General features: G+C 38.9%; 2 protein-coding genes across 3 annotated transcripts in view; one reads left to right on the forward strand and one right to left on the reverse strand.

The window, feature by feature from the left end:
* The window catches only part of KPNA5 (karyopherin subunit alpha 5), a 40,584-nt gene extending 36,820 nt beyond the window's left edge, over positions 1-3,764 (reverse strand). For both annotated transcript variants that reach the window (XM_063310765.1, XM_063310773.1), the window contains exons 1-4: positions 3,676-3,764; positions 1,738-1,871; positions 383-484; positions 200-299 (exon numbers count right to left, since the gene is read on the reverse strand). In XM_063310765.1, the coding sequence (XP_063166835.1) occupies positions 200-299; positions 383-484; positions 1,738-1,871; positions 3,676-3,679 (340 nt within the window). In that variant the 5' untranslated portion in view covers positions 3,680-3,764. The remainder of the gene's footprint in view (positions 1-199; positions 300-382; positions 485-1,737; positions 1,872-3,675) is intronic.
* A 1,132-nt stretch (positions 3,765-4,896) lies between these two features.
* Positions 4,897-15,911, forward strand: ZUP1 (zinc finger containing ubiquitin peptidase 1). The gene is made up of 9 exons (XM_063310784.1): positions 4,897-5,029; positions 6,142-6,252; positions 7,675-7,784; positions 8,482-8,650; positions 11,451-11,639; positions 12,908-13,076; positions 14,386-14,537; positions 15,405-15,622; positions 15,736-15,911. Exons 1-9 carry the CDS (start codon positions 4,954-4,956, stop codon positions 15,781-15,783), a joined length of 1,242 nt encoding a protein of 413 aa, XP_063166854.1. The 5' UTR covers positions 4,897-4,953; the 3' UTR covers positions 15,784-15,911.
* Positions 15,912-17,874: the final 1,963 nt, after the last annotated feature.

The raw sequence follows: 17,874 nt of genomic DNA on the forward strand, positions 1-17,874 counted from the left end.
AGTTGCTCTCCTATCTAAGATGTTTTCTGCTATTTTTAATAGGATATTAAATTATATCTGTACCAATACAATCACTTGAGATGAAAAAACAAATTAAATACTTTAACAAAATGCATTGCTAGAAATGTTTTTCAATTTAATGCAAACATTAACATTGAAATTTATTAAATGTTAAAAAAAAAATGTTTTGTTGATTTACCTTTAGAAAGTAATTTTCTGAACTTCTGGGTTGCTGCAAGTTGTTGACTAGCATCATCTGAGAAAACCATTTGCACCATGTCACGTGTAATCACATCTTCCTAAAAATGGAAAGTCATGATGATTTCCTAAAGTTTTAGCCAGATTTATAAATGTACTTTAAGGTGTGTGGTAAATTGCTTACCTCAGGAACTGGTACAGTAGAGCTCACATCAGGATCCTGGATTGGGCTCTCTTGCATTGACTCTTCACTTGCCAGCAAAGAAACATTTCTACGTTTAAATAACTGAAAAGAAATGTAAGAAAAACATGTTGTCTTGGGAATTATTTGGAGAGGAGGACAAGATACTATATAAATCACACAGATTTCTTCTATTACTTCCTCGCTTTTTGATCAAACCCATTTTCTCTTGAAACATGAAAACTGAATCAACGATCAATTGCTATTAGCTGTAATCCTCCTTTAGGAATTCTTTTATAAATAGGATGCTTAATATAAATTTAGGAATATATATTAAATTTAGGAATATATACTAGTTGCATTTCAACCCAGTGTGATGATATTTTCAACCAATATTACAGAAGCAAAGGGAAAATTAATAAGTACAATGGGAATTATCTGTGAAAGAAAAAATGAGAGTTTTGTGATTAAAAAAAATACCTAGCCCTTTTCTTTATTCAGTAACAATGAATAAAGGTCAGTTTATTTTGTCAAAACTGTATCATAAAAAAATTCCCACAGAAATGAGTGTTCCAAACTATGTTAAGCACTGTTCATTCTTTGCAGAATTCTGTAAGTTTTAGTCTCAAATACTTGAGCATTGCATTTCACATGCAATGCTAAAATGTCCCTTAAGATAGAATACTTTTGTGCAAAAAATAAAACACAATTCTAGGCACATATTTACTATAAATACAGTCTAAATACAGCACATTAACATCTAGATACATCTCACAGCATCCTTTTCATTCCCCGTCCTCATTTCCTCCTATATTGTCTCTTTTAAGCCTCAGGGCATTTTCAGAACCTTTCAGACTAAAAAGTGAAATATAAATATTTGTAAGAAATAAGTAAAATTATTCTGTGTCAGCAAGAAAAATGGACTGCAAAAAGGAAAAAAAAAATGACAGCACATCACTAAAGACAAGGATAAATTTAACCCCCTCTCCATCATCCCCCTTTTTTGAGTCCCCTTTTTGGGGGGGAGATGGGCGGTGATAGAAATTTGAATAATAAATAAATAAATCATCCAAGAGGCCTTTACTATCAACTCAACAGTCCTGTGAGAAGAATTTTAAGAAACTTGCTTTCAACAACATTTATTGCATTTTATTTACAATGGTCTATACTGTTTGTAAGCTGAATTGGGAGGAATTTGATCCTAACTGACTGACTGAATAAATGAATAAAGGTAGGTAGCTAGGTATCAGATTTGGACCACAAATCATTTCCCCAATATGAGCAATTTAACGAGCTTTACAACAGTTACGATGCAGCTATGATTTAAATGAGGCTTACTTTCATTTTTAAAGACTTACTTGTTCCTCCCTTTTTTGTTTCCGAAGCTGAATGCCTTCCTCTTCTCTTCGTCTCCGCATTTCTTGGGGATTGAGGGCATTGTTTTTATAACTTTTCATTCTGTAATTATCTTTTTCTGGGCTTGCCATGGTATCTGTGATAAAGAACAAAAGGAGTTACACCAAACATCAAATTGATGGCATTTTCTGCAGAAACAGGATAATAATTAATATTATTGATAATGATGAAAAGAAAATAATAGATGTTATGAATGTTGAAAAATGGCAAACAGAATTGTTCATAGCAGCACAAAATACAGGACCAAATTAAGTAATGCACAGAACCTCCAATGGGTGAACGATCAGGAGTTTAAGAAGCATTACAAAGACAAAGTGCACATCCCTAAGTACCAGAATCTACAATTTTGGTCCCTTCCTGAGAACCAACTATACCTTATATGGAAAGGGCACAGTCAGCAAAACTCCAAGAAAGAATTAAGGATTGTCTGAAAAACATTTTTATATCATATACATAGGAAAATCTGGAAAATCCTAGAGAGACACAGAACAGATTTTGTGTTCTGTACACAGGCAGCTGATCTGATCATAAAAAGGGGAACTGTTTGTGTCTTTTCAGATACAACAACTGAATTAATTCAAAACTTCAGAGGCTCATCATCAAGCATACAATTACAGTGGCCAATGCAACTCAATGTTATACCAACAAGAGGCTTTACACAGAATTGAGAAATCTACAATACAATAATGTCATATGTTAACATCCTATTATGAGGTCTAGCAACAGAAGCTGGACCAAAATTTTGTAGAACTATGTATGGTTAACAAGTATTGACAAATCACAGGCTGGCTTCAACAAATGCACTCTCAAAATCAAGTAGGATGCCACCCCCAATGTTAAGAGCCAGGTTTCCATCTAATTCTGAAGCTGCTAAGGTGGATAGAAATAGTCAAGCCTTACTGCTTCCAACTTAGAAAGCATGCTGGGTATGTTTTTCTCACAATTCTCTGGCCAAAGCATTCAAACAACTTTTCCCATTACAATGAAACATACAAATCCTTCTCCCTAACTGGTCTTCCCTTGTCTAAACTAGAACGACAGAGTTGGGCACTGCTCCCTGAAAGTGTCTGGGGTACTATTAAGAAGGAAAGGCGGGCTGGATCAGCATTAGACACTCCGCCCTGTGTCTATGAATGCCAAATATAGAAGTCTGAATTTGGAGCACTTCAAAGAAATGTACCCAAACTAACTCAATCTATTACCTTATTCTTTTTTCGGGGAACAGAGAAATTAGTGCTAAACTACCATTCCCAGCATCCCCTGGCTTTGGCTATGCTTCTTAGGGATGCTGGGAAATGTCGTTCAGTAGTATCTGAAGCGGCATTAGCGATCTAAGGGAGCGGGGGCAGATGCTCACCATTTTTGGCATAACCGGCCCTACGTTGTAATCCCTGATCACATGTATGAGGAATTTTTGTTGAGTATGACAGTGCCATGAACAAAAACAGCACGGAGGGCAAGAAAGAAATGTTCAAACAGCTGTCCCTACTCTGGTTCACTCGGACATGGATCCTACGAATTTCTAATCCGGATTACTTCTAAGTAGGCTTGCATGATTCCAGCTATCACTTGCCGGGCACAAAGGCGCCAGGTCTAAGAGAGGGTGAGTGCCGCCGGTCTGGAGTCGGGAGGAGACAGAGAAATGTGCAAAGAAAGGAAGAGTAATTCTCCTCCCCCCAGCTGCACCGGTGCTTTTGTATTTCAGGAGAAGCTTCTCGACCGCCGGAGAAAGGCGAAAGAGACGCGCAAATCCCTCCCTCTCCCAAATCGGTTTAATTCGATTTTACTGGCCAGGTTTCCACTAGACTCTATGAAGAAACACCATAGTTCATCCCCACATCTATCCATCCTTCATCTCACGTCCCCAAACACCCACATACCCATCGGAGGGCGACGCCTAACCACCACCGGCGCCGCGGGCTCTCCCCCTCTGAGAAATCGGGTTCGCAATTGAAGATGGCGGCCCAAAGCGCACTGTACGCCAAGCGGAGCCCCGCCTCTCTTCCCAGCGCCCCCTGCGCGTACGGAAGAGAAGGAGCTGCCAATCGGGCGAACCGCACCGCGGTCTCGGAAAGCTCGGACCGTTAGAGCCGTAGAGTCAGACAGAGGTTGGAGTTAGAGCCATAGAGATAAACAGGCTTTAGAAAGACGCTCAATCGTCTGTGGGATGCATTGGCTTGAGAGTTTATGTGCAAATGTTTTAGCCGCTTCCCCCGAAGAGAAGGTAAATGCAGGACCCATCGTCCAAATACAGACGTCTGTATTGGCTGTTTCAGCCAACATGCTTTAACTTTAAAGCCGGCAAGGAATTCAAACATGAGAGTGTTTTCAGGGTAAGTTTTTATTGGGCAGCCGCCCATCTGCTTCATTCACACAATGAAAGTCTCCTCTTTGGAACCCTCCCTTTTTGCCCTTCTGACCGCTTCTATTTTTTTCCCTTTTCGCTAAAAGAAATAAAATCCTGTTGGTTGATAATGTGCCATCAAGGCGTTTTCGACTCCTAGCGACCACATACATAGATTTTCTCCATGACGATCTATCCCGAATTCTTTCAGGTCTCCCAAAGGTGCACTCAACACCACTGTACCCGACTCCATCCAACCTTGCTGCTGGTCGTTACGGGGACCAGTTAAAAATGCAAAACTGTCCAACATATATGCCTGGTAACTACCCTTCACCCAGCGATGGATGTTTTCCCTTAGACCAACATAGTTGTAACTGCTTTTAATGTATCATTGTGACAAACAACCATTGATAACCTTATTCTCTTGAATTTGCTTGCTTTTTCCAGAATTTATGTTTGCGCGCTGGGTATAAATGCTGCCTTGTCGAACGGGAAACAACAAAAGTCAGAGATTGACCGCTCCCATCTAACTAAGAGTAGCGGGTCCGCAGGCCAAGAAGCTAGAAGCCATGTGCAAAGCAGTTTTTGAGAAACGCGTTTTGATGTTACATTATTAACGGGGCTGAACACACGTGGCAGCACAGCTTTAGAAAAAATAAATAAGGAGCGCGCTCGCGCGGCCGCCCCGCCTCCTTTCACTTCCGAACAGCGGCGCGTGCAAGAGGATTTGCAATTGTTTGGCTTGGTCTAAAGGGCGTGGCTTTCTTGCGTTCCCAGAAGGAGGAGCCGCTCGGGGCTGTCCCGCAGGAGGGTAATGGACATATCCGGGAGAGGTCGGCAGGGAAGTCCGCCTGCCGGTGCTCGCGCTATTCCTCCGTCTCCGCTTCCCGGTGAGTCGGGGGGAGACCCCCTTCCTTCGCCTTCCGACCCTGCGAGACTTGGCAGTCTCGAAACCAAAGCGGAGTTCCCTTTGCAGCTTCCCTCCTGCCAGCGCTCCCGGGAGCGGGAAGCCGCTGCCAGTCAGTACAGAGGTGCAAAGGGGTGTGATTGACTTCCCTCTCGGGGAGTCTCGGTTTCCTTACCAAGCGCTTGGAATTTGGTGCATCCGTGTAACTCACTTCTGTGTCGTCCTAATTGCAACCGGATCCGGACTCCATTTTAAGCAAAACGTGCATTAAAATGAGACGGAAGGGGGCTCGGAGAATCTTCCCTGTTCCTTTCCCCAAATCTGTATTTCCTCAAAGAGGCCGTGGGTGTGCAAAGCACCTGCTAATATTGTGACCCGGCCTTCTATGTTTTTACTCAGGATACCCACAGCTCCCGTGGATCAATAAACACACAAGTCTTTTATTTTTCTTAGTGTTTTCAAGACCCTTCACCCGTTCCTTAACATGCAACGGTTAGACTGTGTGCTTGTGTAACTGCGTTCTGGCGATTAATTAACTAATTAATGTCCTGCCCTTCCTTGAGCTCCTGGCGATGCACGTGGCACTCCCTCCTCATCCTGTTTTTCCTACAACACCTTGTGAGGTAGATTGGCCTGGCCCCAAATCACTAGTGAGCTTTTGTAGCTGAGGATGGACTAGAGCCTGGATTTCTCCACTCCTACTCTTCTGAACTAATCTTCAGCAAAAATCACTCATACTGCTCTGTTCAGAGTATTTCTGCCATTAAAAATGCCAAACTCTGACTGCCAGCTGTTTCTGGTGTTTAGGATCAGGTCATTTGGGACCACCATTTTTATTCCCACATGTCTTCGAGTAACACCATTGTGGAAAAGAAATTTGAATGGCCACTTTTCACTTGTAGAAGTGCCACTGCTCCACAAGATAAATTTGTCAAATCTCACTGGAGTTTCAAAGCTCTCTCAGTCTGAAGCTGACTTTTAATAAGGTGTTAAGAATTTAGGGGTTTTATTTGGGATTGCTTGGTTTGCTTGATTTTTGGAGGAATGGCCAATAAATTCGTCATTAATCCTTAAAATATTTTTTTTTCAATGCAGAAAGTGGTCAGGGTCTATATGAATGCCCAATATGCCATCTTCTGTGCACTGATTATCCAATTCTGCAAGAACATGTTGAACTGCACTTGGGTGAATGCAGCATTTTAGAAGGTAAAATACGTTCCAAAATAAGACATTTATATTTTCTCAACTAATTCATCATATTTGGCATGATTTGGGAAGTGCTGGCTGTTTCTTCTGGATTCATCTGACAGATAGAAAACAAAATACTATAACTGGAAAGATGCTTCAGAATTGTCAATTGGCTGTTTTCTCTAGAGCTGAAGAATGAATCTTGCAAACAGTGAAACACCATGCATATAGGTACTCATTTGTATTCAGAGTAGGTAAATAACCTGCAGTTTAAGTAGTTTAAATAATAAAATGTCATAGGCTATATTTTTTGAATAACTGATGCAAGCCTCTGCCTTAAAGCTTCTGAGTCCTTCTATCAAGGACTTTGAAATAAGGCAATATACATTTTTAAAAAGCTGTAAATTGTTTTTATAAATAAGATGCAATCTAATAGGAAAATATACAGTATGATTAGCAGAATTCTAATATTGGAAACTAAAACTAATACACCCTCCGCCCCCATATAAGCATTAAAAACCATGCCTCCAAGTCGCCATCTGGAATAGCCATATGAGGTTTGCCTGCTTTACCCAGCTGAATGATACCATTTCTGGTATTATAATAGTAGCTGTGTTTCATAAGTTCTTACCCTGCTGTTCTCAAATTATGAATACGACTTTTCTTAAACAGGCAGTTATATTTTTATTAATCTTATGGAAACAAATTGTTCTGCCCAGGAAATGAGTGATAAGCCTTTGCTTCTAAAAAAGATATATGCATGCTATGATGCCCGGTACCTTTGAAAACTTTCTAGAGTTCTTCAGTTCAAACATTTCTGCTGGAAGAAGAGAAAGAGGAACATACTCTTTCATTATACTCATTTCATACTCATTTTCCTTCCTTCCTGGCATCGGTTGGTATCCTCCTCACACTGTTCCAGAGAAGCTTTCTCAGATCTGGAACAGAGTTTCAGAGATACAGGGGAAAGGTAAACTCCTCCATTCTTCCTCTGCTAGCAGGAATGCTGATGTTGACCTCCACTGAGCATTACTTAGGATTTAACAGTTAATATATTTCTGGACTTCCTTCTTCCCCAGCCATGAGTATTATGCACCTTAGAAATAAACAAAGCAATTATGACTGGGAAGAAATACACCCTGCATTAAAGATAATAACAGTGCTCTAAGTATAAATTAATATAATTTATTGAAGTAAACTTGTATTGAATTAGTCTATCCTTTCATCACTATGAGAGTAATGTGCACAATTAAGATTTTAATCCTGTGCCTCAATGAGTATAGGTTAATTCTGGTAAACATACATAGGGTTATGCTGCAAATCTGAAACTATAGATACTGCTGAAATTATAATATATGAAGTGTATTTTAGGATCATTAGATATTAAATACTTTGAAATACGGCAAATCTTACGTATTTTTTAACATATGACATCAATAGGAAGAAATTTGAATGATCTAGAATTGGCACAGCATCTTCAAAATGAAGAGGATAGGCAAAGAAGAACAGAAACAGCAAGACAAGAAAAAGATGATTTCCAAAAGCTGCAGGTAGGATATTAGTCTTTTAAGTGCATATTTGATAGCCCTTCTGAATAAATACAGGGAGAAAGTAGTACATGTACAGTAAGTATGAGTACCTACTTATTCTTCATAGATAGATTGGTCCTTGGCAGCAACTGATTAAGGTACAGGTCTGTTTCATGAAGCAGCCACCTTGACAAAGCAGATCTGGGTTGGGTCAATTCCTGGATGGGAGAACACTCAGAAATCTCATGAATGATGGAAGAAAAGCAGGATGTAATTTAAATAAATCAACATGCACTTTTTAAGCTACAATATTACATGGGTGGTTGCATATATTTTTTTTCACTGTTGTTTGTATATCACTTCTTAATGCAGTTGAAATGAGATTTCTTGATTTATTAATAAAGAGCTAGGGCAGGACTTTTTCAGGCAAAGCTCTCTATAGAATGCTCATGCCCCTTCCAAACATAGCTCTCTACAAATAATTTCTTGAAGCCTTACACAGTTGGTTTACTATTCTGTAACTCAGCACTCAGCTATAATTGTTCCTTGCTATCTGTAGCCTAATATATCAAGTTGATGCCAAGTTGCTTCTAGAGAAGCATTCCCAGTCTGATGCCCCCTGGATCTCATTCAAATGGTCAGTGGTAAGACATCATGAAAGCTCTGAACCAAGGCATCAGCAAAACTGCCCCTTAAAAGAATATTTTATCCACCACAGAGACAATATGGTTTAGATGGTTCTGGAGGGTACAAGCAGCAGTCACTAAAAGCCATGGCAAAAGAAGTAGCTTTTGGAAGAATGCAACCATCTGAATATCACAGGAGAAAAGCTGATATGTTGGAATCTCTGGCTTTTGGCATTGATGATGGAAAGACAAAGACTTCAGGTTAGTATGATGTCTAGCTTTTTTTGTGTGTGCCACCAAATTAATAAGAATGTAAAGACCTTTGAAAAATGACCTAAAAGTGGTGATTCTTATAATCCATATTGATAGTGTTATCAAAAGTATTAGCTCCTTGGAGATGTGATTATTGCCTTCAGATAAAATATAATTTATGCCCTGGTTTTTCAGTTGACAGACCTCATCATATTTGTAGTCTTCATCTGAAGAAAGAGCTTATTTCTCTTTCTGGTTGTAGAAACAATGTCACTACTCTCTGGTTTGTATGGTAGGCTCACCATTTGCCTGGAAGGTTTCTTTTATGAATGTACCTCTGTTTCTGTCTAACTTATCTTGCTCCATAAATTAAATTGCTGCTGTAATAATGTAATTGTTTCAAAAAGGCAATGAACTATCTGAATAAATGTAATGATTGCCTTAATCTAAATAAAACTCTCAGACTCAAAATTACAATTCAGGTTCTGGGTTTATTTAGAATAGTGTGCAAACAGGTAAAAAGCTGAGAATGAGAAAAGCGCGCCTAAACTCAAACTGAATAGCATCGTTTCAAACATCAGCCCCCCCCCCCTTCGCATCCAGTACAACCCCACATTTCCAGGTGCTCCTAACAAGCTCTGCTGATCAACGGGTAAAAAGACCTTGACATTTAAGAGATAGCCAAAACACATTCCTCCCTGGCACAGTCCAGCACGTCTCCCGTACAAGGTCTCTCAGCAGCACCCTCCCAGCCAGCACACGTATCAGCACTTCGGCAAGTGAACCGTTACAATGAAGCAACACCGCAATGGTGAACATGACAATAAAGGTATGCAATGGTGGCTCGGTCAGAAGAATTTTATTTTCCTTGCCTGACCTCCTTATTTTGCTACTTCGTATATTGCCATCATCTTATTGTATGTCTGACACATCTATAGTCAACACCAGTCTAAACATGAATATGCCTAGGATGGCCTCCATAATGTTGCTGCAGTAAACTATCCATTTGTTGTTTGTTTTTAGTTGTTATGTAGCTTCTGGCTGGAACAAGTCAGAAAGGGAACTCATTTTCAGTTTCTTGCTGGTTTTTGCCGGATGAAGCCATTGCACCTTGCTTGGACAATACAACCATTTAAACCTAAACCACAGGTGGATAGTTTGCAGCTGTGTCATTTGGGGAGGAAAGGAGGACTCTTCAGGTGTAGTCAGAGCCAAAATATACCTGCCCTCCACTGTACCTTCTGAACGTACCCCAAAACTGCTGGCTTCAAGTAGACATTCTTGGGGTGGCTGTTTCATGTCTCTTGTTAACGTTGGGGGAATTTGAGCACATCAGTTTGTTTCCATGTTTTCTGAAATAAAATTGTGTGATGACTTTAAACACAGGCTTGGTTTCAACCCTTAGGAACTATATTATATTAACTAGAGTAAAATCTAAGGTGCTTGTTTATTTTTATAATGTCAATTTCTAAGGCTTCCCACTCAAGTGATTTTTGGCAACTTATAGAAGGTCAAAATAAGTAATAACAATCAATTAAAACAATAGTAAAAGATGACCTTTCTGGGGGGAAAAAAACAGAACAATATCAACTCAAATGGTGAATTCACAGCATGTCCTGGTCCAGTGGTGTGGGAAGAACCAGGTCTTCAAGGCTCTCTTAAAGCACAGCAGGGTTGGGACTATATAGACCTTGAGGGGAGTACTGTTCCAAAGAGCATGCGTTGTTTGTTTAGCATTATAAAGTAGGACTTTACACCATAATACTGTAAGTGAATTTGTATGACCCATTCTATGAATAAAAGTAATTATTTCATTGGAGTTCAGATTTTTTTTTATGCCACCTTTATTATTTTTATAAATAACTCAAGGTGACAAACATACCTCATATTCCTTCCTCCTATTTTCCCCACAACAACAACCCTGTGAGGTGAGCTGGGCTGAGAGAGTATGACTGGCCCAAAGTCACCCAAGGCAGGACTAGAACTCAGCGTCTCCTGGTTTCCAGCCTGGTGCTTAACCACTAGACCAAACTGGTTCTCAGATTAGACAAGGAAAACATATACCACTTTTATTTATTTATGTATATGTATATGCATATGTATATGTATATTTGGATTGATATTTGCTCTTTATAACAGCTAGTGAAAATCTGACTTTGCTGTTGTCATCTCTGTGGAAATGAGTTCTGACAATGATCCATATGTAAAAGCCCAAGAAATTTTAGATCACCTCAAATTCCATAGTTTGAGACACTTGCTTTAGGTTTTTAAATTAATGATAAATTTATTATCATTGATGATAAATAATTGATAAAATGATAAATTAAATCCATACCTAAGGAACAGGATGAAACTCATGTCTCCAAGCAGGATATGAAACTACTCTTTATTCCTTGTAGAGTTTTTCAACATTTTGTTGCTCAGATTTTGTTTGACCCTGACCACTCGAAGCACGGATGACCAGGCTCAAATTATCCTGTTCTGGATGCATTATGCAGAGACATAGCTCTCTCGAGAAGTCTGTAATTCCGGAAAAGGAGATGGAAAGAGAAGAGGACCACCAGTATAGTAAGGTGTACTTGGATTACAGCACTGATGGGTACACTGTTGGAAGAAGGGCCAGGTTGGGAACAGATAATCCCGAAAAAGGTTGAGGACAGTTTATCCTGTGTGGTTGCTAAGAGTCAACACTGACTTGATGGCACATAGTCAGTCATTCTCGGAAAACTGCATAATTGAAGAAATTGTAAATTGGGCTAATACGGTATTTCTCCATTTCCATCTTGTGTATATATATGTTTCAAACTAGGAATTACTGAAGCATTGTGCCAGTACTATCAGAATGAATGCAAAGACATAAAGCACGTGTGGCTTTCTACAGGAGTGGATCACTTCCACTGTTCTCTTGGAGACAGAGGCTGGGGTTGTGGTTATAGGAACTTTCAAATGCTGTTTTCTTGTCTTTTGAGAAATAGCTCCTATAAAGATGGCTTGAAAGGTATGTATTTTGTTACACAATGCTCATTACATTTAATGGAACCTGCTTCAGAGTAGACTTGCATAGCATCCTCTGTGATTTAGCATTCTTCTTTTGATTCTGAGATGGGGAACATTTACTTTTGGGAAGGTTCTCAGTACACATAAAGGGTTTCCAGCAAGAAATCACTTCTCATCTCCCAGATGAGACCTGTCTGGCTAGTAGACACCCCCCTTCTAACATGACCTTAGCACACTGTTGTGACACCGTTCGAATGTAATTTAATAATAGTTAGTAATAGGCAATATTTAAAAAGAAAGGCAGTCTTCTAGGCAAGAACTTGTTTTATTCAGTTGTGTCCAGAGCCTGCAGAGACTTTACTCTTCTAGCACAGCATCAAATATTTAGATTTTCTACCTTCCTTGAACAATGAGAGCATTTGATTTAATGTTAAGCTTTTATAATATTTAATATTTTATACTATTGACAATAGCGGTTTGCAACCAATACCGCAGAACAGAATTATTAGAATAATTATACATCAGTTCAGAATATCAGTGATAAAACTCTGATGGGGGAAAGATGTATCTGAAGGCCTTTTTAAATGCAAACAAGGAGATCAGTTCCCTCAGTTCAGTAGAGAGTGCATTCCAGGGATCAGGCTTGAACCAAAGCAAAGAAAGAAAGAAAAAGGCTGGTGAGCACCACCATTTTCTGAAGCTCTTTTCTCAACTTCCCATCCTTGGGTTAAGATTAAGGCAAACAGCAGCCACATTACCATCTGTCCTAACAGCCAGGAAACACGCTGAGACAAGGAACTGGTCTCTAATGTTTATTGCCAGTACATAACAGGAATCCTAACAAACTGAAGAAGCGTGGGAAAACCCAGACATATAAACCCCAAAGGTTAAGGCGGTCCCGATCTGTGTCTCTTTGAATGGCTGACCAATTCCTCAGTGCTATGCATGTGCTTGACAGTCTGGATGGGAGCCCCCTGCTTGCCATCCTTATTCATGACACCATCAACCTGCATGTACTTAGGGACAGCACCTCACCTCACCATTTTTGAAGAGGGAAGACATTATCCCTATGGGTCTTTTCAAGTCTCACTCCAAGATAAATTCCCTCTCTTTGATATCATGCCAGCTGATGGGCATATATATCAGTCAAAAGGAGTTATTTTCCAAAGTAAAGGCTGACCCATTCCCCAATGTCTGAGAACAAAAATGTATGGTAAATTCAAAATTTCTTTTTCAAAGGTTTTGAGTGTTATCCTCTTTCATGTTTAGATAATTCATCAGTTCCTTGTATTCCAAAAATTCAAACATCAATTGAAGATGCCTGGAAAGAAGGCTTTGATCCCCAAGGAGCTTCTCATTTCAACAGCAGATTACAAGGAGCTAAAGCATGGATAGGAGCATGTGAAATTTATTCACTCTTAACTTCTCTCAGGCTAAAGTAAGTGCTGACTATCTAAGGAAGTTTAGTTCTGAGCCAACACTAATTCATATTAGCAGTTTTGTGTGTGATTTTATATGTGGTTAACAAAATTCAAGTTGTAACTGGTCTTTTATAGAATGTTTCCATTAAATATGTTTAATGGAACAGTGTCAGAATTATGACTCATGTGGCCAGAAAAGTAGCTGCCTGGAAACCTTACTTCATCATTTTTCTCATTTTCTTTAATTAAAAATATCTTTGCTCTATCCTTGTAATCCTCAGGAGTATTCTCATTTGCAAATATATTTATTCATTTCAATAGCAAGTATCCAGTACCAAAGATAAGTAAATTCATTAATAATTAAAGAGTCATAAAAATAATTGATGAAAATAGGAACACTTTTAAAAATATCAGGATAAAATAATTTATTATATCTATGCCCTAGTGGTTTGGCACAAAGTGCTATAAATTCTTGAGATAAGAGAAATTCTTTTGTAAATACAAACCACCAAATGAGTAAATAATCTTAGAAGCCAAGACTAAGAGCATTTTCACACTGCTGACACTTCTTTGTCCCAGTTCTTCACAGATCATCAGATTGCTTTTAATAATTTTCTGACCTGCCTCCAGGAAAACACAGAGAACAAGGATTAAAAATCATTGCCCATCTTGAGCTGGTGCAGATCATACCATAACAGACATCCCTTCATTCCCACTCCACCTGGGTAAATAAAATAAATTGCATACAATACACATACCCTTCTTCGCCCATGTTTTGTGCATTTGTTTAGTTTTCCACATCCCCCCCTTTTTTTTTTTTTAGTTCAAATCATTTCCTGTTAAGCCACATTTTACCTTGAAGGTCCTGAAGCCCAGGAGCAGGAGACATGATGAATCAGAAGTTTTTGCAGATATTTAATTAATTAATTGATTGATTTTTATCCTGCCTTTATTATTTTTATAAGTAACTCAAGGCAGCGAACATACCTAATACTCCTTCCTCCTCCTATTTAATAGACAAATGAATTGACCTCAGACTCCACAGAGTTCCAACATTTTTTAAAAAAGGAAAATTAAAACTAGTATTTCTGTGTTTTCATGTATCTTGCATGGTTGCTGAGGCAGAGATAAATGGGGTCAGCCATTGAATATAGCTGACTTTGTAGATTCACAGAGGTCTGGTTTTCAAACTAGGACAAAATCATTGTGTGCATATATCCTCACTATAGTAGAATTTGAAAGACAATTGTATTCCTTAAAGATGCCAGATGACATTTATTATCCAGCTATTTATGGAGACTTGGTTTAATTTAATTTAATTTATAGGTGTCAAATTATTGACTTCCATCAGTCTACTGGCCCTTCTGGCACACACCCTCGTTTGTTTGAATGGGTATTAAACTATTACTCTTCAGGTAAAGAAAACAATGCAAAGGTTATGAGTACCTCCAAGCCACCAATTTATCTTCAGCACCAAGGTCAGTAGAACTCTGTCCCGGATTAATTTTTTGTAAAACATTCCTGAACATAAAGTTCCATTGCTATTCTTGTAATTTGTTCTCCATGACAATTCTCTTGTATGTTAGGGAAATCATATTTCATGTTAGAAGAAAAGAATCTGGAATACTCAGATCTGTTTCTGAACATCAGTGTTTTAAAATTTGACCTCTCAAATGTGCTTGTAGTATCTCATCTAACAACATTGCCTAAGTCATGATCAAGATTTCATATTTAGAGTAAATGGAATTTAATTAATGTTTTATCTTTCTCCTTCTTTTTGAACTCCACCCTCTAGAACATCATTCAGAGGCTAAGTGCAACCTTATCTAAAAATTATTGTGCAATCCTAGAACACTAAAACACTTTTTTAAAGTAAAGCTTGTTTTCAGAACAGCTTTTCCTTGCGTGTATTGTATTCCATGTGCCATGTTACCATCCGCATGGTACAACAGTCAGTCTGTTTCTCAGTGCAATTCAAGGTGATCATGATTTCTTACAAAGCCCTGAATAGGATGTGACCAAAATCTGCCTGGTCATTTTGAGGGATTGATGAAGACCTCTTGAGCAAGCCACTGCTTTCCAGTCGTGGTTTCACATTTCCTGACACTCGTGTTGTGTCATTAAGTTGTAATTTATTAGATTTCTGGTATGGTTTTGTCAGCAACTTCAAACATAATTTACAGAAAAACATTTGCTGAGAACATTCTTATAAGTGGTTTTTGTTCTATGAACAAGATATTTAGATGAGAAGAAGCAGTTCAATATGGCTTATTTCCACTGAGAGGTTTGTAATTCTTGGGTAGGCATATACTTTAACACGTTTGGTTTTTGGTATTGAAAACTAGGTCATAGTCGTACCATTGTTGGAATTGAGGAAAGAAAAAACAGATGTTTATGTCTACTAATATTTGATCCGGGCTGCCCTTCACAAGAAATGCAAAAGCTCTTAAAAGGCATTGATGGGAACAATCTAAAATTCCTTCGAAGGCTTCCAGGAGGCTTAAAGCATAAGCAGTATCAAATAGTGGCTGTAGATGGTGTGCTGACAGAAGAGGAAAAAGTTGTAAGTATTGCAGAACACATCCATTTGATTAATTTTTACTGAGTTAGGATAAATAGAATTGTTTTTAATTACATACTAACCCTTATATATTTTATATGTCTCCCACTTACAAGGCTCGTAGGCAGGCTTCTCAACTCTTCACAGCGCAGAAAATTCCTTGAAATAATAATTCCTGAAAAAATGGAACAGATTAAAAGCTGCAAGGGAGATCTGTTCGTACAGGTTGTTGAGTGACGTTCATAGCATTTTTTAAGCATTTCAAAATAAATATTGAAACAATTAATTCTTATGTATGATTAATGTGTGATGCTGAATTACAAATATAACCTATGTTATTATGTCATTACAGCAGGATGTTTTTAAACTTTGGTCAGACTAGACAAAGGAGTTCAGCCTACATGAACACTAAACTGATCTCTAACCTTAATATTCTAGGGGGGAAACATCTATTTCTGCAGCAATACTGTAAGCCCAAGTCAAGAGTAGTCATAACTGAAAGGTTTCCAAATCAGCCTCATATCTTAACTCTTAATAGCAGGAGCAACAAAACTCCTTTAAACTATTACTGCTATCAAGAAGGTGTGTTTGAAAGTTAACCTAGTAGCAACAGAGATTAAATCCTACTTTTCATTGGTTGGCTTGATTATGGTATTGGTGCTCTCCTTCCTCAGATCATGATTAATGTATATCTTATTCTATTAAATATATTGGGCTTTCCCCCCCAATATTATTTTTATGGATGTTATAACTATTCAAGATCCCAAACCCTGAGAGATTCTTAAGGGGAGAAAGTTAAAAACTTTTAAAGGAGGTTTTGCTCTTTAGCTACTGTTAATGATCTGGAATTCAGTACTTTGTCTCTATTCTTTAATGTACAGTTCATTCTTACTTTTTAGAGGCCACAGAATTGTGCTTTGTTAGCCCTTCAAGGTAGTCCAGACAAGAAGCACAACTATGAGTACTAACTCTATCTTTATTGTAAGGTTGCATTAACAGAATCTTGCAAATCTGAAAGTATTTCTCCCCTCCTCTCCTTTTACTCTCTGGAAAACCAGAGAGGGTCCCTTCTGAAATGCTTCCCACACCCTCTCTCCTTCCATGGGCTGAGATATTTTTTATATGCCAGTTGTCCCATGGCTCTTCCTCCTGTCTCCCAAGGTCACTCTGACATACCATTACAGCTTTGAGAAATCAAGGCTTGCAGTCCTTATATGGGAAAGCTAGGATTCTAGAAATGAGCAAAGCAATGGAAAATTGTTTGTGTGTATGCATGTAAAAAAATACCTGAGTTGAGTAGAAACTTCCTAGGGCCAGGAGTTGAAGGACAGGAGCAAAACAGGAAGACTGTGATTAGGTTATGACTGTGGAGAAGACAGAAGGAGCAAAATTCTTTTGATTGTATGCTTAGTCTGTAATAGAAAGAGAAGCTATTCTCCTGAAGCATTTCAACTGAAGTGCAACAAGACTGCCTACAGTTAGTGATTGCTCCTTCTGTCTAAAAAAAATGTACTTGTCTTGGAATCCTTGCATTCATGCATGTGTGTTTTTACTTCACATAAGCACACTTACCCTGAAGATTACATTGCATGAACCTGACAAAGTAGGCTCCAGTCCATGAAAGCCAATCCTACAATACTTACATTAGTTGTCAAGGTACCACAGTGTCCTTGTTGTTTATTCGTTTAGTTGCTTCTGACTCTTCGTGACTTCATGGACCAGCCCACGCCAGAGCTTCCTGTCGGTTGTCAACACCCCCAGCTCCCCCAGGGACGAGTCCGTCACCTCTAGAATATCATCCATCCACCTTGCCCTTGGTCGGCCCCTCTTCCTTTTGCCTTCCACTCTCCCTAGCATCAGCATCTTCTCCAGGGTGTCCTGTCCTCTCATTATGTGGCCAAAGATTTCAGTTTTGCCTTTAATATCATTCCCTCAAATGAGCAGTCTGGCTTTATTTCCTGGAGGATGGACTGGTTTGATCTTGCAGTCCAAGGCACTCTCAGAATTTTCCTCCAACACCACAGTTCAAAAGCATCGATCTTCCTTCTCTCAGCCTTCCTTATGGTCCAGCTCTCGCAGCCATATGTTACTATGGGGAACACCATTGCTTTAACTATGCGGGCCTTTGTTGTCAGTGTGATGTCTCTGCTCTTAACTATTTTATCGAGATTTGTCATTGCTCTTCTCCCCAGGATTAAGCGTCTTCTGATTTCCTGACTGCAGTCAGCATCCGCAGTAACCTTTGCACCTAGAAA

The sequence above is a fragment of the Candoia aspera genome, chromosome 1 (genome assembly GCF_035149785.1).
Source record: "Candoia aspera isolate rCanAsp1 chromosome 1, rCanAsp1.hap2, whole genome shotgun sequence".
NCBI classification, from domain to species: Eukaryota; Metazoa; Chordata; class Lepidosauria; order Squamata; family Boidae; genus Candoia; species Candoia aspera.